The sequence below is a fragment of the Anomalospiza imberbis genome, chromosome 6 (assembly GCF_031753505.1).
Source record: "Anomalospiza imberbis isolate Cuckoo-Finch-1a 21T00152 chromosome 6, ASM3175350v1, whole genome shotgun sequence".
Taxonomy (NCBI): Eukaryota; Metazoa; Chordata; class Aves; order Passeriformes; family Viduidae; genus Anomalospiza; species Anomalospiza imberbis.
Genome location: NC_089686.1, coordinates 23,243,438 through 23,269,723, shown reverse-complemented (window position 1 = coordinate 23,269,723; position 26,286 = coordinate 23,243,438). Strand labels below are relative to the sequence as shown.

General features: G+C 42.3%; 1 protein-coding gene across 4 annotated transcripts in view; it reads left to right on the top strand.

Moving 5' to 3' along the window:
- The first annotated feature begins 238 nt into the window (after positions 1-238).
- YLPM1 (YLP motif containing 1) overlaps positions 239-26,286 on the top strand; it is a 35,690-nt gene continuing 9,642 nt past the window's right edge. For 2 of the 4 annotated variants that reach the window (XR_010999921.1, XM_068192822.1), the window contains exons 1-17: positions 240-1,335; positions 6,352-6,588; positions 7,502-7,696; positions 8,853-9,595; positions 11,662-13,977; positions 16,320-16,425; positions 18,988-19,231; positions 20,404-20,496; positions 20,864-21,038; positions 21,185-21,327; positions 21,678-21,865; positions 22,480-22,542; positions 22,833-22,952; positions 23,242-23,418; positions 23,639-23,722; positions 23,972-24,055; positions 25,517-25,603. Coding sequence is in view for 3 of the 4 variants with exons in the window: in XM_068192822.1 (XP_068048923.1) it covers positions 295-1,335; positions 6,352-6,588; positions 7,502-7,696; positions 8,853-9,595; positions 11,662-13,977; positions 16,320-16,425; positions 18,988-19,231; positions 20,404-20,496; positions 20,864-21,038; positions 21,185-21,327; positions 21,678-21,865; positions 22,480-22,542; positions 22,833-22,952; positions 23,242-23,418; positions 23,639-23,722; positions 23,972-24,055; positions 25,517-25,603 (6,096 nt within the window). In the remaining variant the exon portion in view is untranslated. Of the gene's footprint in view, positions 1,336-6,351; positions 6,589-7,501; positions 7,697-8,852; positions 9,596-11,661; positions 13,978-16,319; positions 16,426-18,750; positions 19,232-20,403; positions 20,497-20,863; positions 21,039-21,184; positions 21,328-21,677; positions 21,866-22,479; positions 22,543-22,832; positions 22,953-23,241; positions 23,419-23,638; positions 23,723-23,971; positions 24,056-25,516; positions 25,604-26,286 lie in introns of all 4 variants that reach the window. The other 2 variants (XM_068192821.1, XM_068192823.1) reach the window with 2 other exon arrangements.

The window sequence follows — 26,286 nt, the reverse complement described above, 5'->3', positions numbered from 1 at the left end:
TACACGCAACGGAAGCCCCGGCGCCGGGCCCGCAGTGGCTCCCGTGTGTCGCCAGCCCCCGTCCCGTCGCTTGTCCCCGGCGGGGCGGGCGCCATGTGTCGCTCCGGGCTCGCCTCCGCCCTCGGCCCCGCGCTGCAGGCAGCTGCCCGCCAGGCGACGCTGCCACCCGCCCAGCGGGGCGCGGGGCGCTCTGCCGCGGCGCTCACGCTCGACTGCCCGGCGGGGGTGGGGCCTCCCCGCGCAGGCGCCGCGCGCCGCCCGCCGCCGCGGCCTGTGTCCGCTCCGAGCTCCGCCATGTACCCGGCCTGGGGCTTGTACGGGGCGGCCGGGCACTACCCGCCGCCCCCCACCTCCATCCCGCCCCCGCCGCTGCCCATCCCTCCCCCCAGCGTGCCGCCTCCCGCCGTTCCGCCGATGCCGCTTCCCAGCTACCCGCCGCCGGGGCCCGCGCCCCCCGCCGCCGCGCCGCCGCCCGCCGGTTCTTCGGGGTTCCTGAGCCTGCAGGAGCAGCACCTGGCCCAGCTGCAGCAGCTCCAGCAGATGCACCAGAAGCAGCTGCAGTCCGTACTCTTGGGCCCCCCGCCGCCGCCGGGCCCGCCCCCGCCGGGGCTGCCGCCGCCGCCGCTGCCCGGCTCCTTCACCGACTGGCAGCAGCAGCAGCCACCGGTGCCACCGGTGCCGCCGCCGGTCCGCAGCTACCAGAAGCAGTACGCCCACCGTGAGCCACCGCCCCGCAAGCCGCCCCCCGCGGCTCGGGACCGCGACGGGCAGGAGCCGCCGGGCGGGCACGGCGACTGGGGCGAGCCGGTGCCCGCCGAGTCGGTGCCCATGGACATGGAGCTGTCCTCGCCGCCGCAGTCCCCGCAGCCCGGCGCCCAACCCTACCTGCCCCCCGCCCAGCCCTACCTGCCGCCGCCCCAGACCGAGCCTTACCTGCCCCCCGCCCAGCCGCCCCCAGCCCAGTCCCCGCCGCTCCAGCCCTACCTGCCCCGGGCGCAGCCCTGCCAGCCGCCCCCCTCCTTTTCCGAGCCCCCGCCCTCCTACCTGGAGCCCCCGACGGCCACCGCCTCCCAGCCCTACCTGCCGCCTCCTGCCCAGGGCTACATGGCACATCCCCAGCCCTACCTGCTCTCCTCCCAGGCCTCTCCTTCCCAGCCCGCGCAGCCCGCCCTGGCCCCCTCTATCCCTCCCCCGGTCAAGCCGTCGCAGGCTCATTTCCCCCCGCCGCAGACGTCCTTGCCCCCGCCCGCTGCTGCCCAGCCGGAGGCCGCGCAAGGTGCCGCCAAGGAGGGCGGTGGCACGGAGCAGCCGGACCCCTCCACCATGACTCCCCAGGTAAGGCCGCTCAGCTGGCAGCGGGGAGTCGCCAGGGCAGCGGTGGCGATGAGCCAGGGCAGGTACGGGGTGTTGCAAAGGTCCCCGAGTAAGGGCAGTTAACAAACACGCCATATTTGCATAATATTGAAGGGATTTGGACGCAATCCGTGTAAGTGTGGCAATGGAACAGCTCAGGGCTACCTTCTTATCCAGTGGTGTTTGTAGGGATGTAACGAATTGTCATTTCTCGAGAACAATTGTTTAGGGAAAAATGTAAATCCTGGCTGACTTTAATTTTCTTGAGCCTGCGTTGGTCTCTGGAGAATGTATTCCAAAGTACAGCATTTGGGTACTGTACCTGCCCCTAACCCCTGTTGGCTTTGTCTGGCCTGTTGTGAGATGCATCAGTCTGTTTTCTTGTTGCACATTGTGGGATGTCACTTGTCTTCAGTGAGTTCTTTATTACAGCTTTTTTTTAAGGGGTTGAATTGCAGTTTTCTACCTGATCAGTGTAGAATTGTGACTATTTTAATCTTGTCACAGCTGCAGAAATGTTTCTGTTGATGTACTTGTCCTCTACTTAGACGTAATCCACATTTTGTGCTACGTGTGTTTGATCTCCCGGTATAAAATTGCATAGGGCATTGGAGGGAAATGTTCTGAAATGCCTTGAAGTGAAAAATGTCATAGCTGTGTGATTTTTATGTGTACACTAGGGCCAAAATACTGCAAAATGTTTGCATGCTTCACTTCCTAAATGAGACCAGTTCCAGTGAACTTGATTGGACCATTCCTCTGCATTGTCAGGGACAATCCAGGCTTAAGGTTCAGCATGCACAGCAAGGCACATGTGTTGAAGCCCTCAGCTATGTACATGGGTCAGGCAGATTCACTGAGGCTTTTGCATGGGTTTAGAGTTATCTTATTGGGATCTACCTGCAAGAACAAAATTGAACTGCATCCTTTGAAATTTCTTTATTTATATCTATTGTTTGGTAAATTCATCTTAGGGTTCTGATTTGAAGCTAGGTTTGCAAAAATCCTATTGTGTCCTATTGAAGTCACTGACACTTTAAATTTGCTGATTGCTAGGACATACCATTTGTACATTTGTACCATATAACTAATTACTGCCTGGCAAAGTAGTGCTTTCAGTTCATTTCACTTAATTTTATGAAGGTTTTGGACAGTACTAACTGATCTTTTACAGTGATAATAACAAGACTTAATTTTTTAATGACGAAACCAAAACCTCAAAAAGCCATATGTAGAAAGTGGTGTTAATTTGGTATTGAGTCAGCTTGTTGACTTCTTAAACTATTGATTTCAGTGATAAAATATTGGTAAAATATCTCCAGAAGAGTTGCAACTAATGCTTTATTGTGGTGCGCACATGGAAGCAGCAGAATACTGCTGAAGTTTACATTGTCTGGTTTATGAGTGTTTATACAAACAGCTTCTATCTTGAGTAGTTTGCTTGCTCTCATTCACACTTCAGTGTTATTTCAAAGTAATATGGTATTTTCCTGGTCATAACTTTCTTACAAGAGATTGATATGATTTTGGCTATCTTAGGCTGTAAAATAAAACAGGATTTGGAGTAACAAGCTTTTGCACAGTAGGAATAGGAAAAGCTAAGTGTGGTGATGCTTTCATGCCTTTTAGTAATCTGAAAAGCCGGTGAAGAAACAGTGTAATTTGTCATTTGTAGTATCCTATTAAGCCGTTGTTTAAACTGGCAATTGAAAGCAATTATTTCTGTTTCTCATCCCACAGTAACAGTGGCTGCAGACAAATATATCAGTGTTTTTCTCTTAACTCCAAAGATATTTTGCAATTTGCAATGAGTTGGTGTTTTATTATTTTCCTTTCCTAAGGTACTGTTCTTTGCCTTGACAGTATCGTGAGTTTAGCGTAGTTTCTTCCATGGGTATATAGTTGGATTAAATTGCTGGATTCTTGTCAAATCCAGTTAAAATAACTGTGGTATTTCCTTAATGTCCCATGTGATAGTTGGCTAATGTATGCTGCTATTTGTTTGCCATATCACAGACTGGGTAAGGTTGGAAGGGAGCATAGGGGGTCATCTGGTTCAACCTTCCTGCTCAAGGAGGTTCATCCTAGAGCACATGACACAGGGCTGTGTATTCCAAACAGTTCTTGAATATCTTCAGTGAGAGAGACTCCACAGTCTCTCTGGGCAATCTGTTACAGTGCTCAGTCACCTGCATGGTAAAAAAGTTCTTTCTCATATTCAGGTGAAACTTCTGTGCATCAGTTTCTGTCTGTTGCCCCTTTCCTTGTTCCTTGGCATCACCAAGAAGAGCCTGGATCTTTCCTCTTGGCACTCTCCCTTCAGATACTTGTGTACATTGACAAGGTCCCCTCTCAGTTGTCTCTTCTCAAGGCTGAACAGGCCCAGCTCCCTCAGCCTGTTTTTGTTAGAGAGAGCTACTCCACTCCCTTGGCATCTTCATTTCCCTCCACTGGACTTGTTCCAGGATTTCAAGTCTCTCTTGTATTGAGGAGCCCAGAACTGGACACAACACTCCAGGTGTGGCCTCACTAGGGCTGAGTAGAGGGGCAGGATCACCTCCCTCAACCTGCTGGCAATACTCTTCCTACTCCAAGGATGCATGGGTACATCTGTACCCATAAATATGCATTTATCCGCAGCTATTAAAGCTACCTCAGCTTTACCGCGTCACCATTTAGCAGACTGCTGCGCTCTTTGAACAGCCCCTTTGTTTTGTAGAGGGTGCTAAACCATTCTTTTGCAATTTTCACTTGGAAAGGACATGGTGTCCCCCAAAACAGGTATTATGTTATGGCCTAGGGTCACCTGTATTAGCTTTGGAGTAGTCTTTTGGTGTGGACTTCACATTAACATGTTTGGTGGTATGTCCTGTGATCAGGAGCTGATAGTGCTGGTTTCAGTGTTCCTGTAAACGCAACAGGCCTACACTCTTGGTCAGCCGGAGATGGGAAAAGGCCTGTGTTAATGCTCATGTTTTCAGTGGGCTTAAAGATTATAATTGCACTTGAAAGATGGCAAGTTCAGTTGAATGACAAGTCATTGTGAGGAGGTAAGCACTCAATGACTGAATTCTTCATGATGAAAAATTTTCTACACTAGCACTTCTGTTTTGCTCCGACTAAGCTGTAAAAATCTACCTTTCTGCTTTTCTTATGCTTTTCAGATAGCACAGTAATAGATGTCATTGGCTCATTTGCTGAAAATAATAGGTAATTATATTTCCATAGCTCTGGAAAGCCCATGTCATATTATGAGTTCTAGCCCTATGTCCGCTTGGTGGAATGAGGAGGAAACAAAATGGATCTGTGGAGACAACAATTTTGTGGCAGTAGAACATGTGCTCACCCATCATCTAGCACCTAGCACCATGATGGCAAATCACCTTATAGTGAATGCATTTTGAGATGGATAATTGAATCAGATTTTGTATAGCTGGGAAAGGATGCTCCTCCCTTGAATTGCACTCACTTCAGCATGTTGTTGAAGGTTTCTGACAGAGTCTGTGCTGCAGTGTGAATGCATATCTTTCACCCAAAACTATGGAACTCTTTTGAGACATATTCGTGTTAAAAAGATTCATGGCAGGAATAATTGCATGATCAATTAAAGGCTGTGAAGCATAGTCTCTCATTTCACTGACCTCATTTCCAAGTTACAGAAGTATTTTTAAAAAAAATACAGCTCAATGTTTGTGTTTCCTACCAAGAGAAAACATCATTTCTTATCTGAGCATGAGGCAGGTTTCTAGCAGAAAGTTACTCTTCTTTTAAACCTGTTTCAGATGGGCAGCGTGATTCACTTTTGAGAAATCTCATCAGACAGCACTTACTCCTTTGATGTTGTCACACTTTTATTTTAAAATGCCTGCATCTTTTGGATTCTTTTCTTTTTCTGACTGGGCTTTATATAGGTGTTTTTTCTTTAACTGTGCATGCTTGGATGGAAAAGAAGAAGATCAGTCACAGATTCTCAGAGGTAATGAAATTTACAACACAAGAATGGTTGCAGTAGGTTAGACCAAAAATTGGAGTATTTTATCATTCTATCTTTGATAGTGACTAAAAGCAGATGTTAAGAGAACAACTTAAAAATCAAGGATGTAGCAATACTTTCCTAGGATGCAGGAGCTGCCTTAGCTGTAAATGGTGTATTTATTTTCAAAATATGTAGATTTTTCTGAGCTGTGTCTTGAATCCACAAAATTTTAGCCCTTGGAGAGGTCTCTAGTAGGGGCTCTGGTGGCACAAGACCATGTCAGGTGAAGAGTAGCCTCCCACAGATGTCTTTCTGTTAATTTGATGCCTGATATTTCTCATATTGGAAGAGATACAGAACCATTGGTTCTTATTCAGGTCTCTTTAAGACACTACTACTTAAGTGTTGAGATACTTATCTCTAGACTTTGTTCTTTATGTTAGTGGCAGCTTACCTTTTGAAGCTTCTGTCATCTGCCTTGAGTACTCTTAATTCAGGTGATACGTAATCTTTGCTATATACTGGTTCTGATTCTTCTTTTTACTTTCCATAACTTTGTTCAAACATCTTCACCACAGTTTCTCAGCTGCCATTTTGAGTCTACTTGATGTTTGTGTTTTCTGTTCATCCTCTTCATCTCTTCTATACATTTCCTTCTTTTTCTCTTTACTGTAGTTCTTAGATATAAAAAGCTGTAAAACCAATAAACATGATGCTTATGTCTGTAGTAATTTTGCTTATTATTGCCTATGCTCGATTTTTGTTAGTATTGTTTGTTATAGTTATAGAATAGTAAGCTTGTTGGGGTAAAAAGTAAATTGTTTTGTGGGTTCTGTGCATCACATAGTGGTTTCTGAATTTTGATTTGATCTTCAGACATCTGTTGCAATACTGTTGCTGAAGAAGTCAGTTTTTCCTCAAAACAGTTTTAAAAACTTTTCTACAGTATGATTCTAGTGACTATCATTAATGATTTTCTATTGTTTTTCTTGTGAAACTTAGAAAATCTACATCTATTACAGGAACAGCAGCAGTACTGGTACCAGCAGCACCTGCTTAGCCTGCAGCAAAGGGCAAAAGCCCATGCTCAGGGACAGCAGCAGATGAAAAGTCCAGTAGTGAAGGATGAGCAGAGAACAAAGTCTGAAGAAGAGAAAATGAGTGCTTCAACTCAGCAGTCTGAACCTCCACCTCTTAATGAATCCCTGCCTCCAGCATCCAAAGAAGACGAGTCTTCTCTTACATCCACTGAAACTCAGGTAGGCTTTGTAAAGTGATGCCACTCTGTGTCCTAGACGAGCCCAAACCCCAGGAAAATAAATGCCATCAAATTCTCTTGTATACTTTGTAACAATAACTAAATATTGTGAAGCATTCTTAAAAAAAAATTGCTAAAGCTGCACCATTTAGAAAATACACTTCTTGTATATAAAATTACATGTTCACCCACACGTGCACCAAGCAAGTCTGAGTTGACTCTCCCACACCATCAACAATGTTGTCATCTTTGTCTGTGAGAGCACGTCATGATATTGAAGTGCAAAATCAGGTAGGTACTCAGTAGCTGAGGAATGCTATGTTTAAGACACTGTTTCTTCATTTCTCTCTGGCACTTTGTGCATTCTGGCTCCCCTTCTCTCTGTGTGTTAGAGTTGGTCTGAAAGCCAAGAATTGTGCAGTGGTTTCTTCATCAGCATGCTCAGTAACAGTTACTGTATAATAGATGGAGGTCATGACTGATGTTTGAACAGTATGTGCTCCACTTTAACTTAGAGCATGCAGGTTCCTACAAAGTGGCAGAAATAATGCACTTGGACTTACTTTACCTCATCACGAAAAACCTACTGGTTCTCATTACATCTGCTGTGAGTGAAAGATAACAGAATTTCATTAATCTCTTTCCTGTAGGTTGTTTCTTTATACATGAATAATGTAATTGCCATCAGCCTGACCTTTAGATTAGACTGTTCACATTAAGAAAAGATGTGTTCACATTCAGAAAAGATGGGATAAAAATCAGCCTTCCAGAAGCTGTGGGTGGCTGGAACACTGAAATAGAGTGATACAGTAAGGAACAGTGAGAAAAATCCTGTAAAATGCATAATGACCATGTGTATTTTTTTGTGACAGATGCAACTTTCCTTTGTTTATAGTATTTGCCTTTTTCTGTAGCTCAATATCGAACCTCCTGATGACCCTGAGGAGGATTTGAGATTACAGCAATTGCAAGCAGCAGCAGCTCAATGGCAGCAGCACCCCCATCAGCGGGTTGGGTTCCAGTATCAGAGAATAATGCAGAAGCACGCTCAGCTGCAGCAGATAGTACAGCAATATCAACAGATCATGCAACAGCCTCCACACTTAGAGGTGAGACACTAAGGAGGTGGTGTTTGATACACATCCTGGGTGACCCAGCACTCATAGTCTGCTGAAAAATACATAGTTGAATAATTTGTAATGGTTGGCTCACTTGTCTAGCTATGTTTTCTGCTTGGGTAGAAGTTTATATCTATTTTTCCCTACTGTCACTCAACTTCAGAATGCAAAAAGCATTGACAGATGGTAATGAAGCTTCAGTAGGATGAGAAATACAAGATTTTACACTTCTTGTAAGATTTTTCAGATGTACCTAGGTGATACAGGAGCAAAGCTGAACACAATATTGAATTTACTCAGCTTTGAATGTTTTGCCACAGAGAAACAATTCAGAAAGGTCAGGTAGTAATTTGGAAGCTGCTCTTTTTTACAAAAATAAATGTGTACAATTATAAATATAGATGCCAAAAATAGACAGTAAATGTAATTTAAAAGATCAGTATCTCACATTATTTTTAACTCAAGTAATCAGTTGAAACCAGTATTGTAACCTTTAAGCTTTTAAGTAGAAGTTGATTACTGCATTAGAGAGTTGAGTCAACTCTTACTGGGTTGGTAGAGTTCATACATTAGGCATTTCTTTGTAGGTTGGGCTGTCTGAATGTTTGGGGTTTTTTTTAACCTCTTTGGGTAAACCTTAAAAATCTCAGGCAAAATCAAGCCATAAATATTACGATATCCTCATATAATGAAAAACAGAACTTGAAAGAAGCTTAATTTGTGCAAATAAGATCTGGCAAAGGCTTAGAGAAAAATAATTGCAGACTGCTGAGGCAGTTCTGAGCAGGTTAATAGCAAAAACTGAAACCTTGAGAAATAGTCACATAATGTATATATGTGAAGATTGATTTGGGGTTTAGCCATTGTTAGGATGCAGTATTAATACAGTTTATACAGATTATAGGTTTCTTCAGCTGTCCTGTTGAAGTCTTCTATACATAGATATAGTATATAGTCATAAAATATATTGATTTTCACAATACCTTTAGATGTCACTGTTGGTGTTTGCTTTTGTTTCGGTGTAGTTCTTCCTCAGGCTTGTGCCCATGTCATCAGAAATTGTGATACTACAACTGATACTGAAATACATGGCTCTGAAAGTAACTAACTAAGGTATTTTGAACCTATTCTTGTCATCTCATTGCAGACAATGTCAGTGGACATGCAGCTACGACATTATGAGGCACAGCAAAAACAGTTCCAGCAGCTTCATAAAGATTGGGAGCGATCAATGAACCAGCAGTGGCAGCATCAGCTTCAAACCTACCCTCACAAAGACCAGCTTCAAGAGTATGAGAAACAGTGGAAAGCATGGGATGAACAGATGAAGGTTACTCAATCACATCTACAGGAAAAAGTGACCTCACTCCAAAATCTGAAGAATCAATATCCTGCAAATGTTTCGCTGCCACCGCCATTTATTCCATATTCCCAAACTGGTCAAGGTGGCATTCCTATTATGCCTCCAACTTTACCTTCAACTACACCTCCACTGGTCCCCCCACCTCTCTCTTCTGTTTCTCAGTTATCCAATTCCTCTGTCCCTTCAGGATCCAGTTCTCAGAGCAGTCAAACTACTGAAACACCGAGGCCAGCTCTCCTTCCCACCCCTGGTACCTATGCATCAAAAATAGCTAGTTCAACTAGCTATTCACCTTACCATTCTCAAGTCGGTTCATCCTTTGGCTCATCTGACCATGGAAAGTCTCAAGGTCATCTTAGTAAACAAACTGTAAATATTTCATCTGAACAACAGTGTGGGGAACTGAAAGGTACTTCTGCAGTATCTTCAACACACACACCTGTTGTGCAGGATAAACCGGTGAGGTCAGGTGGATTGCTTCCAGATCCTCCCAGATCAGCACGTTTTGAAGGCCCTAGAGGCCCTAGGTAAGAATGTTTTTGTTGATTTATACATATTTCAGGCTACAAGATTTTCAGTGATTTATTAAGAAATGAAATACATTTCTTTTTCTCAAATCTTTTTTAGGTTGTGTGAAGCATAATCTAGAGTAGTTTGCTTTTTTTTTTTTTTTTTTTGGTAAAGTGCTTGAGGATGCTGCCCCTTTTCATTCACAAAGACACAATGCTTCTTCTTTGAAAACAGGAAAGCTGTTGTAAATATTTGATATGTCTTTGCTGATTTTATACCTGCTGTATAATTTAATCCAAGATCTCATTTTTTGAATATTTTTTTTTAATACATGATACCAGGGTGCAAAAACGACATCTGTTCCATGTGCTCATTAGTTCAAGATGGGTTGGTGTGATGTCTGCTGAATCAAAGGGCAGTGGTGTTCTGTTCAATTGTTTCTATCCTTGCATAGTCTGCTAGACTTTACAGTAATGTCTTCATGGTTGTTCCTCTTCTTTTTGCTGCCAAAGTGATCAATCATGAATAATAATTTGTGAATTGCTAGCAATGTACATGAGCTTTGTATAAATGAATCATTTTCTACCTCCTGGCAGTTTTTAAAAAGTGTTTCTGTTCCTGGGGATTTGTTGGTTGTACAGCTCTAAACAGACTGTTTTCATGACTTGCTAGTGCATGTCTGTTATGTGTGTTGGTTTAGAGCTCAGTGATATGCAATGATAGGCACAGGATGTCTTTCTGGGCTGTGAGCAGACATTTCTGGTTCATGTCCAGCTTTTCATCCACCAGCAACCCCAAGTCCTTCTTGGCAGGGCTGCTCTCGATCCCATCATCAACCAGCCTATATTGAGACCAGGGGCTGCCCTGACCCAGGTGCAGGACCTTGTACTTGGCTACATGAGATTCCCATGGGCCTACTTCTCAAACTTTTCTAGGCACCTCTGGATGGCATCCTGTCCATCAGGCATGTCACCCACACCACTCAGCTTGGTGTCCTCCGCAAACTTGCTGAAGGTGCACTCAATGCCACTGTCTATGTCATTGATGAAGATAAAAATAGTGCTCATCGCAGTCATCTGAGGGACATTACTTGTCACTGATCTCTGTCTGGACATTGAGCCATTGTCCCCTATCCTCTAGATGTGACTATCCTGCCAGTTCCTCATCCACCAAATAGTCCCATCCATCAAATCCATCTCTCTCTAATTCAAAAAGAAGGATGTTTTAGGGGTGCATGTCAAAGGCCTTGAAAAGTCCAGACAGATGACATCCATAGCTCTTCCTTTATCCACTAGTCACTCCATCATAGAAGACCACTGTGTTGGTAAGGCAGGACTTGCCCTTGATGAAGCCATGCTGGTTGCTCCAATGACCTCCCTGTCCTCCATGTGCATTAGCATAGCTTCTGGGATGATCTTCCCAGACACAGAGGTAAGACTCACAGGTCAGTAGTTTCCAGGGTCCTTCTTTCTACCCTCTTTTAAAATAGGTGCAATGTTTTCCTTTTCCCAGTCACCAGGTACTTCACTTGACTGTCACCATTTTCCAGATACCATGGAGAGTGTCTTGGCAAGTATGGTAGCAAATTCCCTGAGTATTCTGGGATGTATCTCATCAGGTCCCATAGACTCACATATATTCAGGTTCTTCAGGTCATCGTGAACCTGATCTTCTCTTATCGTGGGAGTGACTTTGCACCCCTACTCCCTGTTTTGCAATCCGTCCACTCAGGAGGCATAGGGTTGTCAGTGAAGACTAAGGCAAAAAAGTTGAATATCTGAGTCTTTTCCTTATGCATTTTTACCAGTTTGCCAGTCATGTTTGTCCAAGGGGTACACTTTCTTTGACCTTTCCTTTCTGGCTGACATACCTATAGAAGCCCTTCTTGGAACTCTTTGCATCCCTTGGAAAGTTCAGCTTCAGCCATGTTTTGGCCTTCCTGACTCATCCAGTGATGTACAACTGTGAATCCCAAACATCTAAGCAACTTGACTTTAGACATGAGTTCTCGATTTTGGGCAAATCTATAGGACTTTCATATGACATGTTCATTTGATTAAAACTTCTGTTGTGTCATCTGTAGATTTGACGGACCTCGAGGAAGAGGATATGACAAATTTGAAGGCTCAAGACAGAGAGGACCTCGTTTTGACTCCCAGCGCTCAGAAGGATACAGGTCACGTTTTGACCGACAGAATACAGATGGACAGTCTTCAAGTAGGTGGGGCTCTATCCCACGAGGACCAGCAGGACAATTTTATACAACAAATGCATCACATGGACACGGTTCCCGACCTAGTGGTCCACGGTGGATGGGGCCCAGGCCTCATTTGGGACAGCAGCAGCAGCAGCAGACACAGATAGACTCACAGTCAGAAAGCAAAGAACCTTTTACAGACACAGCTGGTGATCAGCAGTCTGTAAGCAGAACTGAGTCTACTCCTGATGCACAGAGTGCAGGTCCCATTGAGCCAAATGAGGACCTGACAGACACTCAACAGGAACCATCCAAACCTGAAGTCAAAGAACCTAGTTCAGACCCTCCTAAAAAGTGGACATGGAGTTCACATGATCCCAACCAGCAAGTAGAAGAGTCCAAGGCACCCACCCCACCTATTCAGAACCAGAATACAGTAGCCCCTGCAACAGGAAATCAGGATTTGGATTCACCCGATGGCCAGTTGACTGTATCAGATAGCACCCAGGGTGTACCTGGACCAGAAAGCAGAGGAAAAGGGCCATTCATGCATGAAGATAGAGGAAAGGGACCAGGAAGCAGAGGAAGGGGCCGTGGCAGAGGGCAGGGGGATGGCCGCGGCTGGGGAATGGGCCGTGGCAGGGGAATGGGAAGGATGGATGGTGGTGGCCGGGGAATGGGAAGGATGGATGGTGGTTGGGGAATGGGAAGGATGGATGATGGCCATGGCCGGGGAATGGGCAGGATGGACGATGGCCGTGGTAGAGGATATGTATACAGAGGCAGAGGGCAGGCTAGGCAGGCATCCATCCATGGAAGGGGAGTGTTCAGAAGAGCAGGCAGCAGGGAGAGGATGCCAGATAGACGGTCAGGCAGCAGGGAGAGGATGCCAGATGGACAGTCAGGAAACCGAGAGAGGGGGCTGGGTGGACGGTCAGACAGCCACGAGAGGGTATTCTCTAACCGAGACAGAGAGCCACCTGGACGGGCAGGCAGCTGGGATAGGGGACAGGCAGGAAGCCGGGAGAGAGGCCCGGTCAGACGGGCCTGTAGCCGGGAGAGGGAGCCCATGCGGCGGGCAGGTAGCCGGGAGAGGGAGCCCATGCGGCGGGCAGGTAGCCGGGAGAGGGTCCCTGTCAGGCGGGCAGGTAGCCGGGAGAGGGTCCCCATGAGGCGGGCAGGTAGCCGTGAGAGGGACCTGGTCAGGCGGGCAGGTAGCCGGGAGAGGTGTCCCATTAGAAGAGGAGATAGCCATGAGAGGGAAGCAGGAAGATCTGAAACAGGCAGTATGGGTAAACCCATTCACCTAGGAGATGACCCCGACAAATTGCCTCCATACCATCGAGATGAAACATTCAGGGGTTCTTGGGGTCATGAAGATGATACAATGCAGGAGGAATTTCCTTTAGATAGTCAAGATGACCCGTCTTTGGAGCATGAGCAATTGGATGAGTGGGAAAGAGAACAATACTGGAGAGAGCACAACTCTGATTATCAGGATGATTCTGTACATGTATATGACAGAGATGACAGGTTGCAATCCCACCATTCACTGCCTCCGTTGTCTCCCCTACCACCACTACCTCCTTTATCATCTGATCACGACAGACGAGATTCGTGGTGGGATGACTGGAAAAGGCCAAGGGAAAGGGAACTAGAGAGAGATCTAGATAGAACTGGAAGATCCTCAGACATTTATGATCAAGATTTAGACAAAGAATGGGATAGAGACTGGGACATGAGACCTATGGATGACAGAGAAATGGGGAATCGTGACCTGGATATTCCCCCTTTACCACCATTACCACCCCTTCCACCTCTGGACAGGTATCGTGAAGATAGGTGGAGGGACGATAGGAACAGAGATCATTATGACAGAGATCTCAGAGACAGGGGGGAGCTTAGGATTCGAGAATATCCAGAGAGATATGACACATGGCGGGAGAAGCAAGACTACCTTCCTGAAAGGACTGACTGGGAGAGGGAACGGTTGTCAGATAGGTGGTATCCAGATGATGGAGAGAGACTGCGGTCTTTGGATGACCACTCAGATTCATCCCTTCCTCCCCCTTCACATTCATCTGATATGCTGGGAGCAGATTCAAACTTGGACTCTGACCAGTCCTTGGGAGGAGTGATGGTCCTAAGCCAAAGACAGCATGAGATAATTCTGAAGGCTGCCCAGGAGCTCAAAATGCTTCGGTGAGTTGCCTGGTTCTGTGATTTTGAATAGGAATCCCATTCCGTGGGATCCATTTGAATCAACACAGTAATGGCTTCGTTTCTTTTACCTGCACCATGATAGTAGGAGCTCATGTGGAACAAGTTATTTGGAGTACCTTTACCACAGTTTTTGTAGATGCACTTTTTTTTCTGAAATCGATGATTGTCCCTTTCCCCATGAATATGGTGTTCCCTGTATGTTACTTTCCAGGAAGAGATCTGTCCCATCACCTGACCAGTCTTTTGGTTATCCTCAAATATACTTGTGGATAATTGCTTTTCAGTATTTTTGGTGGTGTCAGATGAGCTTAGTGAAAATTGCTTTTTAGTACTTACCCCTCAAGACCTACATTAATGGGGTTCTTAAGACCTATTTTTTTGATATTGCTTACTTTTAAGTTAAAACATTGGTGGGTTTTTGTTCATTTGTTTTGTTTTTTTACAGAGCTTCCTCATTTGAAACCCAATATTGTCAGTGAACAATTTTGTCAAATTTGGTTTGATCTTAAGTTCTGGGAATCAGCATAAAAGGATATAACAATTAGGAGGATATGAATGCAAGAGTTCATCAAGACTCCATTTTTAGAAAACAGCTGCTAAACATCCTAAGGTTTTAATAAGTGTTTGTTATTAAATTAGTAATAGGAGAGATGGGACTGTATGAGGCTTTCAACAACCTAATCTACTGAAAGGAAGGCTAGAACTAGATGAGTTTTGAGGTCCCTTCCAACCCAATCCATTTCATGATAGAGATGTTTTGCACTTTTCTTCAGGCTGTTTTGTTTTCAGATTCGTAAGATTGCTGAGTACCTGTCCCATATGGAAGGTCTCAGTTGCATGCCAAAATGCAAGAAAAATAATTTTTTTTAAAAGGGAGAACTTTTATTCTGAATAATTTACTGCAATTAGATTAATTCAATGGTGTTATTAACTGTGAAATCTGTGTTTATAAAGTAGTATTTCCTAAAAGACTGGAGTAACATTATTTTCAGCTTCCTGACTTTCCCATTGCCTCAGTTGCCCAGCATATGTTTTGCTGTTTATTGTGACTAGCTGCAAGCCAGTCACGTAGGCTAAGGACCATAGTTTGGGAATCACTACAAGAAAAATTTATTAGGGCTTAAATAATTTAAACATAGTCACTAAAATGTTTTATGTAAAAAGTAGTTACATATACATCTTTCAAAGCTGGTAAAAAGGGAAAATATAAACATGATACTGATTTTTAAAAGAATATTAAGGTAATCTTCAAATTAGTTATACTGGTACTTCTCATTAGTTCTTACAGGCAGATGATTTAAGTCTGAACAGTCTGAAACTTTATGGAGATTACTTATTAATTTTTATGGGGATTTTTTGAGCCAAGAGTTATACCAGTAGTGTGGTACATAACTGCTTTCATCTCCAAAACTAAAGCCTTCATCTGGCTTTGCTTTTATTGTGTGTAAAACAGCATGGTCTCAGCTGCAGACTGTTTTGTATTTGTGATCTAGTGTAGTGCTCACTTTACTCTTTGTATTTACAAAATGCTGAGGATTCTTTTCTTTGAGCCAAGTTCCCCTTCTGCTGAACACTGAACAGATGCATTACTGGTTAGGGTGGTTTCTGTTATGTCGTGTTACAGAGGGATCCCATTCTTAGTTGTCATTTAGAAACTGCTTCAATACAGAGAGTTATTAATAATTGAAAAACCTAGATTAAAAATGCCAACAAAAACTGAAGGGAAAGGAAATCATATTCACTAGAACTTTGTAATCCAGTGATTGTAGTACTCACTGTTGAACCTGGTCTCTGCTCTGTAGACTATTTATTAGTTGTATATCAAATAGCATTTTGATATATAAACCGAAGAAGCAAAAGTTAGACTCACTGTTTGGTTTTCTATATATTGAAATCTCTTGTGCTTTGTTGGCCTCAATCCTATTACCATGTGAACCAGAGCAAGTAACTGAGAACACTTAGATATGCATTTCCAAGGGGTTTCTTGCTTGCAGAAGGTGTTGACAGAAGCTAAAAATCCAGCTTTTCTCTTTACTGTTCAAATGGAGTGGTTCTGGCAAAGCACAAAAGCATAACTATGTGTCTCAGGAAACTTGTGATGAAAAAACATGCAGCTAATACACTAAATGCCTCCGTGGCTAGGTGGATGTGAAACAGGGATTTCTGAATCACAGCATTGCCCATGTAAAACCTGTGTCCTTTTCTTCTTTTGGCTTTCTCTCTGATGCTAGTGTAATATGTGTTCTCACCATGAGCATTGATTTCTTTAATTTTTCATTTAAGCTATAGACTTATAACACTTTCTTATGTTGCATGTGCAGGGAGCAAAAAGAACAGCTACAGAAGTTGAAGGAGTTAAAACCTGACATTTCCACCCAGGACTCTCCAAGATCACAGAACACAAGCACAAGGCCAGGTGCCTTTCAGGTAAATTCATCTTACACTGATAACATGTTGGTAGTACTTACTATTTATGTATGTTGGACCAGTTCTACACACTGATGGTCAAATTTCTCTGTGGAATGCCTCCCCAGCAATCCTTACAACCTTAGCTATCTTCTGTTGAGGCAAAACAACTTCTTAATTTCTTTAAATTTTCCAAAGCATTTTCTACTCAGTCAGTCTGTTGTAGCAGACCTCTCGTTAGGGATGGAAATAAGCCAAGACACAGACTCTCATTTAACAATGTGGAAAGGGTCCCAGTTTATTCTTCTTTACAGGTTAGCTGTCCTGACTCTGACTACAGCAAACTCCTGCTGTTGGCTTCTCTGACAGACTCTGACTGCTGGCTATTTCCTGCTGGAATTCGACTGCAAGTATTTCCTTGCTGCCTCTGACCACAGGCTTTTACCTAGCTCGGCTATGACTGCAGGCTCCAACAACAGGCTCCAACTCTATCAGACCCAGACTGACCTCACAGCAGATCTTTTGCAATAGCAACTCTCTTCCTTGTTTCATTCTTCTTTGTGTCTCTCTGGATCGTTCCTTCTTCCTCAGGGCTCCTCTGCTTCCTCAAGGTCCTCTTCCTCAAGGCTTTCCCTGACCAGCCAACCCATCCCTTCTATCACACCTATCTTTATTAGTCAGAGCCCATTAAGGGCAAGGCTGTTCTTCTTTGGTAATTGGTACAACTGTGACTTATCAGGGGCAAGGTCACTTGTAATCCCTTCTTCTACACCTGCAAGTCCACCATGTCTTCCAAGTATGACCCATCAGGCATGGTTGCTCATGAGGTTCAACAGTCTAGATTGCTGTGGGATAATGTGCAAAAAGAGGTGAGGTCTCCCAAAACAGGGATGTATGGTTCACAAGAAGACCCTGGTTTTCCTTGCTTAAGTTCTTTAAATTTGCCCTGCTTTTCCTACTTCAGGAATTATCTCCTCTTTGAATTTGGAAAAACTTGAGGGTATGTCCATCAGAAATTGAGATATTTCAATGTAGCATGGGCATTAGCTGTTTTTATTGGGAATTTTTATTACCTTCTAGAATAGCATGAAGTGCTTGGAAGCTGTGTTTGTGTACCTCCATCCTGTTGTGATGCAACTACTCCTCTACTGCTTAATTTCATGTGCAGTTCTGGGAACTGTTCTCAGATGCTTAAATTTGGGGTTTTTGATAATTCAGAAATCAACTGAACTTCTGCAGTCATGCTAACTCAGGTTTATAAATCGTTCCTAGAATGAGTAAACAGTTTTGTTAAATGTGTATTGGAGGAGATATCTGAGTTGATGCACCGTCTTTGTTCTTCATCACATCTTAACCCCAAAGTTACTCACACTAATAAATTTAGCCGTAAGGTCTTCTGGGTCTGACATTTAGCCAGACTAGCCTTCTTTGTCCCTTTGTCCAGAGAAGTGTTATGCAGTGAATGTGACACTGCAAGTTTTTTTTTTTGCCTAGGTGACCTCTTCCTTGTTTACAGTGCCTATAAAGTAAAATAAGGGAACTGGTTTGCTACCAAGAACTGCAGGTATGTCTATGCCTTTAGGAAGTTACTTGACTCTATTTTGATGTTTTGTATCTCAGACTACTTCACTCATCTGCCTAGAGGTTTTCAAACAACTTTTGTCTTTCTTGGAATTCCTGCCTCCATATTTTTCTGCTGTGACTGAGTTATTATTACAGAGCTCAGCTTTGTATCTACAGCTGTCCTGCAATTTTTGTTGTATGTTGTTAATAAGGCTGCCTGTAACTTGGCATCTGCTCTGATGCTGAAAAGTCTTGGAAAGTGTGGAGTTTCTTGTGGATGTTTGGTTCATGAAGGATTTGGTTTGGTTTGGTTTTTGACTAGGCAAGACCTTCCAATTTCATATGTTCTTCTGATATTGATTTTATTAAGATTTTTCCAGGTATTTCTGCTCTCTGAATTTTTCCAGTGGTTTCCACAAAGGAACTGGCCTTATCAATCCTTTTGCATCTCACCAAGCTGTCCTACTTTCAGATTTTCAGCCTTCACACAGACAGCAGGAGTCTTTGGGAATAAACAGTAGACACTTTTGAACTTTAGGCCTACTGGAGCTAAAATTGGTAAGGTTATTTTGAAGAAAATCAGTAGTGTTTAAGCCTTCACATAGTGAGCAAACGCAAAATTAAATAAGGCCACCAGTTTTTAAAAACAGTCCTCCTACCTGTAGCACCTTGATGGAGGTACTAGAAAATGTGGATGATCTGACTACCAATTGCCATTGCACGTACTGAGGATGAGAGAAGGTTAGTTTACAGATCTACATTAAAAGTGCTTTCTGCATCTAGGTGTCTTCTCAGCTATCTTCAGAGGCACCAGTAGAAGCCCAAGCTATTAAACCTTCTCCTGCTGTTATTATAAAGCCTCCCGTGTTGTTCAGACAGCCCACCCCTGTGACAAGACCAAGTGCCCCACTGGCAAGGCCTACTACACCTATGACAAGGCCACACGCTCCAGTTTCTACTCCAACTACAACCCCAAGTCATGGTCAATCTTTAAAACCATCACCTTCTGCTGTGGAACAGGAACGCTGGGATGAGGACTCTTTCCATGGACTGTGGGACACAAATGAGGATAAAGGTGCAAATATGGAGTACGAGTTGTGTAAGCAGGAGTCGATGATGCCTCCACCTGTCTCTTCGCCTGTGAAAGTACCTGCCGTCCACACCTCCATTCCATCAGCTGTACCAGTGTCCCTTTCTCCAGTTATTCCAGCAGTTCCTAAAGCACCCATCATTCAGCAGACAGTGGATTATGGCCACGGGCGAGGTGGGCATTACAGTGTATTTGATATGTATCCAAGAGCTAATTAGTCCTCCTGACTTTCCTTTTTTTAAAGGAGTGTGCCATGCAAAGTATGCATGTTCTGCAGTTGATGTGTAGACTTCTGTGCATTAATGATGTAATGCTGAGCAGTGCAGTTATAAGGAGTTTCTAACCTTTAACCAGTTATGACTCTGAGTTTAGTGTTTTTCTTGATGCTTTTAGAAAGAGCTATTTCATGTTGGTGAACAGTGTGTATTCCATGGCTACTATTCCATTAATGGTGTATAGCCATGGGTGCTTCTAATAAATACAAAATGATATGCTGTATTTAGGTTAATACTGATACTTTCCCTTAATCCCTTTGTAGGTGAGTATGGAAATAACTGGGCTAGAAGGTACTTCAGATGGTTACAGTTCTTAGGTGTGACTTAGTGATTTAAAACAGATTGTGGCTGGTGTTTGCATTATTTATATATTGCATAATGGGTGTGAGGTACCCTCTAGGCAGAGAGAGAGACAGAGTCTGGTTCTGAAGGGCATACACCCTATACAGTTGTTAAACACATAAATAGTGAAGGGCTCTGCTTTTTACTGTTGAGCTTACCAAAGCTAAAATTCAACATTAGTTTTTAAATGGAATTGATCTTCCTCCTTTAACAGGAGTGAAATCATGTCATAAATAAGTTCTTAAATTGTGCATTGTCATTTAAAGACCGGTTTTTCTCTCTCTAAAGTACCATAACAGGACTGGAATCCATATCTGTTACATTAAGTAGATGTTTTACTAAAAGCTGTTAGAAAAAATGTCATTGTTGTGAGACTTTGTTACTATTCTTGACATTACAGTAACTGTGTAAGTTATTGAAACTTACAGAGCATTTTAATGTTTATATTTTTCTGACACTGCATGCTACCTGAACTCAACTGAAAAGGCAGAAGTCCTGTTGTTAAGATGGAGTGACTTACTTACACACACACACAAACCCACTTCAGCCTTTGAAAACCAAAGTGCTGTTTATTTATGTAAAGCTCTTTTTGCATTATCCATTAAAAGGAATTATGGTAGTTTGTTCTAGTCACTTTTAATGCCATTGACTGATTACTTTGCATGAAGAGGAAAGAAAATGCAAGACGTGTTTTAAAACATTATTGTTGTTCTGTTTATTTTCAACCAGATATAACCACCAGTAAAGTGGAACAGATTCCATATGGGGAGAGGGTAACCCTTCGTCCAGAACCTCTACCAGATAGGCAAACATTTCAAAAAGGTATGAGGTGCTTGACTACCTTTCAAACAGTTAGTTGCCTCTTAAGAAAAGTTGTAAGACACTAAAAGCTTGTTCAAAGTAAGTAACTCTTGTTTAAGCTGCAACCACTTTATTCTCTTCAGAGGTCCATAAGAATAACAGTTTATATTTTCAAGAGGGGTACTGCAGTCAATAACCTAGCCACTTTAAAAATTCAGTTTTGTAGCTTTAAGTAGGACTGCACAGTATGGTTCTCTGCTACAGTTTGGAAAAGAGTGTCTGATTAGGTGCGTCCTAGCTCACATGTCATATACTTTTCTTCCACTCTTGCCTATTGCCTTCTTTTTCCAAAATAGTAGTTTGGATTTCTATGGGTTTCTCCCTTCAGAGCATCCAGGTCGCTACAATAGAGAAAGAGATCGTGAGCCTTATTTTGAACGTCAAGGTAATTCCAACACAGATCATCGGGATTTCAAGAGAGAGCGGGAATTGCACAGAGACCGAGGTTCTGTGGACTACGAACGAGAGAGATTTGAAAAAGAGCGGCATCCCCGAGATGATAGGTACGTGATTTTGGAACACTCTGGAAATCAATGCAGTTGAAGCTGTATTGTGTATCAGGCTATCCATTTGGCCTGTGTACATGTTCCTTTCACTCTGGAATCCACAGTGGAAATTCACAAAAATACACAAAATACTTTTTTGGCAGGGTTCTTCCTACTACCCCTTCAAGAACTCAGTCTTACCGTGACAAGAAAGACCATCCATCCAGGCGAGGTGGTTTTGAAAGACCACCATATGAACGAAAGACAGATCGTCCAGCGTATGATCATGGGCCTTCCATGTTTGGAGGTACAGTTTCTCTATCTTGAAGTCATGCTAGAATATTATGAAAAATAATGGACTTGCCGAGGTGAAGATTAATTGGTAAAAGATTAATTGATTTGCAGTATTTGTTTGTTCAGAATATATAACTCAGGAAAATCTCTTTAGGTGGTGGCATTTTGTTTTGTTTCTCAGTGGTGTTGAGATCATAAATGAAACAGTTATATACTCTGCTAAAAACTGTCTTTCATTGCAATAGGTTTAAAATTAGGAATGTTAATTATTTTGAGGACATATCTGTGAATTTAACTTAAAATAATGAAGGTCTGTTTAAATCAGCTCAGAACATCTTAATTTTTTTATTTTACTGAACTAAGAAAATTCTTCTGTCCAAACACTGGAATTTGAAGGTGATCGTAGAAATTACCCTGAGGAAAGGATTCCTATTTCTGCTCCATCAATGCCTCGTCAGCCACCACCTGCTCCACGAGTAGAAAGGAAGCCAGAATCTAAAAATGTAGATGATATTTTAAAGCCACCAGGACGGGATAGCAGGCCAGAGAGGGTGAGTATATATTCTGAAAGCAGCAAGATCTGTATTCAGATAAAATGCTGGTGGATGTAATATGTTGGGAACAAGTGTACATTTGAGGAAGCTCTGGAAATTAGCTTGGTTCCTTTACAAATGCCTGGAGTGTTGTAGCATAGCTATTAGGAGTCCACGGGAGAGGTAAACGTCATTGGAATGCTCAAAGCAAATTAGTGTGTAATATTAAGGTGTTTTGGCTTCTTCTGAGGTCTTCACTTTGGTTTTTGATGTATCAGGGGAAAGACTTGTCTTTACACAGAGATTTGGCAGTGCACCATATTATATAAAAAAGAACACAATTTAGGCTATAAAACATTTAGGTAAGTTCCATTCAGTTGAATGAAAGAAGTTAGTGAAACTGAACCAGGTCTATAACATGCAGCCTAAACTGCTGAGATAATTAACATCAAAAAGTCTGAATTATGTGGAACTACTACAGTTTCTCGCAGCCGGGTTTCTAAAACAGACAGTGAGTTGAGATGCAAAAGTGTGAGCCCACAGCACATAGTTCTCCAGAAGAAAATATTTGCAAAAGAGAGTCTGTTAAATGTAGTACAGTATCATATCTTCTTACATGATCTTTGTTTCAGATTGTGATCATCATGAGAGGGTTACCTGGCAGTGGAAAGACACATGTAGCAAAACTCATCAGGGTATGTGAACAGGGACTCACTGTGTAGTGCTGCTTGTCTTTTACATGTTCTTCCTTTACTGTTTGCTTTCTGTTTTCCTGGAATTCAAGTCTGTTGTTATTTCATGTTCCATGTCTTCATGTGCTGTGTGAATCTCCACCAGTATCAGCAAACAGGAGGGATACTACTCTCTTCTTGTTTTTACTATTGAGCAGGGAACTGCTGTTGACCAAAAGTATTTTGAACATTCTGTGTAGCAGAATGGAATTTCTACAGCAAAGGTATATGCTTCCTTTTTGCTTTCTTCCCAGGATAAGGAAGTAGAATGTGGAGGACCTGCACCAAGAGTGCTCAGCCTGGATGACTACTTTATCACTGAAGTGGAGAAAGAGGAGAGAGACCCAGATACAGGGAAAAAAGTTAAAAAGAAGGTAGTCTTAATTCTGTTGCTTTTCTTGACAAAGAAACAAGTCATTCTGGAAAAACAGTGGCAATCAGAATTCCAGCCTGTGGATTGGGAAGAGTGCAGAGGTCTCTGGGCTGTTTTTCAAAACAAGCCAATATAACTTAGGGTTATATTAGGGTGGTATGAGTAAATTCTTAAAAACTGACCTGAAAGGTGTTTTTCCACCAGTGTATCACCACCACATGCCATTCAGGTGTTGAATATTAGGCATTTTATAGATGTCCTCTTTCTTAATGCTTTTGTCCTTGGTAAAGGTGATGGAGTACGAATACGAAGCTGATATGGAGGAGACCTATCGTACCAGCATGTTTAAAACTTTCAAAAAGACCTTGGACGACGGCTTCTTTCCCTTCATTATCCTTGATGCTATCAATGATAGAGTGCGACACTTTGAACAGTTTTGGAGTGCTGCAAAAACAAAGGGGTTTGAGGTAATGGAGCCTAAATAGCATTTGAACTTGCTGACAGCCATATGCTGATGTTTCTAAACTTTTGAATGGAAAGTGTGTCCCACATTCAGGAAAAAAATGCTGTGGTTTGCAGTTAAAAATTTACCTTTCTTAAAGTGTACAACTGCAGATTGTATCACAAGGTAGAAAAAGAGCTCTAAAAATTGGTTTACAATATTTAACATTGTCTTTTTCTTTCTAGGTCTACTTAGCTGAAATGAGTGCAGATAACCAGACGTGTTCCAAGAGGAATATTCATGGGCGCAAGCTCAAGGATATCAGCAGGGTAAGTATATACATCTGGAGTCATACTGTGCTTTTGGGCCCGCTGTTGTTTGAAAACTATAGATTACATAATGCTTACACTTTTCCTCTTAAGAAATACTGGTAGTTATTTCATGGGATTCATTTAAATTAACTGAAGTTAATTTTAACTGAAGTTAATAAATACATCCTGTTAGCAATCAGAAACCAAATTTTCCAATGAATCTGTTAGATTTTTAGAGGCATTTCATTTTTGTGTGTGTTTTGGTAGATGTCTGATCACTGGGAGGCAGCACCACGCCACATGATGCGCCTGGACATTCGTTCTCTGTTGCAGGATGCTGCTATTGAAGAGGTGAGAATCTCTGTGCTTGTTAAAACTGCAGATTAGGTCAGTATGACTATACTGAAAATACGAAGCAGACAAAGATGTGGTCGCAGCAAGGCACTTTAGAAAGCCAGAATCGCTGTGTCAGGAAAGTGTATTTTGTTATTATTAATTACCCCAAGCATGAATGTACATTTTTACCTTTCATCACCTTTTTGAAGCTCAGACTTAGGTGTCTTTGAGCAAGAGTTGAAGTCACTTTGCTCTTAGCAACTGTTGAATACCAATTAAGGAGATTAAAGAGAATCTTTGCACTCTTAAATGAAACTCAGCACTTTTTACAGGTTGCTGAATTATTTAGATCATATTTTGAGAAAGCAGCTGGAGAAAGTAAGATAAGGAAATAAACAAATTTGAACTCAGTCCTTGTTTTGAGAAATACAGGTGTTTAGCAGAGAATGAAGAAATAAGTAACATGTAGCAAAAGGTTTTATTTGCCTTTTCACTTCATTTGCATTTTGCTATGACATGCATCTTTGGTGTGTCAGTTTACTGTATTGTTGCATTCTTCTTTGGCAGTTGTGGCAGGAGCTCTGGGCATAAATAAGTGTGTTAATTGTGTGGTCTTTGTGAATGAGCCATAGCTTGCTGCTGTCAGAACAGCTCTCGACATGGCCATAGAAGCTGATGAACTGCTGAAGTAGACAGAGGGTCTTTGCAGTTTGTCATGATGTTAGCAGGTTATTATTGCATCTTCAAATTCTTTGTACTAGAAAATAGTAATCTTTAAGAAGACAGCAAAAGGTTCCACTCTAAAGTAGGCTCAGAGAACGGCAGATTGGGATTTACAAGGTTTTGCAAATTATGTAAAGAACTGTACAGACTTGGAGAGTTTTATGTATTCCAGAGTATGTGCATGGGTCCCCAGTACAGGTGTGGAGCCCATAAAGTATTGCATTAGATGAGCAGAGTTAGATGTTATGTCTTCATTCTTGTATTTTGTTACGCTGAACTCTGTGGTTACTATTATTCTTTATTATGATTTAAAAATACATAAAAGATAAGGGCTCAGTAGAGATGTTCTATGCAGAAACATCCATTCCAGGTATATATAAATGGCAAGTTTAAGAACTTTTTCTGCGATTGCAAGTTTTGAAATATGATTGTGTGGGAAGCAAGAGAAGTATCTTGCTGTTACAGGTAGTGGTAATACAAGGAATGCGTGTGAAGGAAGGGAATGAACAATTTTTGCTTTTCCCCAGAAAATCTTTGTAAAGAATATTCTTTGTCATTCTGTTGCTAGAAGATAACGTGGTTCTTAGGAAAGTCAGAATGGACACAGGATTCATATATATTTCGTCATCATACTTTCAAAGATGAATCCTTTATTCTCTATTTGAATTTGGACACCTCTACTTACTCTGTTAAAAAGAAAATAATTAAAATCCAGATAGTGCCTTGTAAGTCTGTGCATGTGCTTTGGAACAGGTGGAGATGGAGGATTTTGATGCAAATATTGAAGACCAGAAAGAAGAAGTGAAGAAGGACACGGCAGAGGAAGAAGAAAGTGAACTGGTAGGAGACACATCAGCCATCCCTAACGAATTGTTCATTAATGTGTCTGAGAGAGAATCTCAGTCTTACAAATGCCAACCCATTGCTGTTCTTTGCAGTGTGATCTTAACACACATGTTTCTAGTAGCTTTTTACTTAAACCTTTCTAGGAGAACTTTAATGATAAATCATATTATTTCTTCCTAATTTATTTCTAAGAATACGTGAGTATGTGCTACAAACAGTATTGTCAGCAGAGCATGGGAACATGCCTCATAGAGACATTTCAAATTGCAGTACATAATAGTGCTGTCTTCCAGATAATCTAAGAACTACACAAAATGGAGGGATGGGAACAATGGGCAAAGATTAATTTATTTCCTTTCACGTGTCTAAAGAACTCTCCTCAACTGTCACAGTAGATGATAACAGTTATAAAACTGCTTTTTCTGCCACGGTTGACTGACTTTGTTTGTCAGATGGTATTTCCAAGGTGAGGCATTAGGTCTCTTGGATAAATAAAGGTTACAGAATTGCTCTGAGGGCTGGCTTTTTTAGGTATGTATTTAAAAGGCTACGAAAGGCTTCCTGCTGTAACTTCTTGGTATGTGTTGGAGCTGCAGCTGGTCCGTGCTTGATGAGTTGAATGTCTCAAATCTTGGTGCCCACAACCAAGTAGTTAAAGTTCAATAAACAGGAAGTAA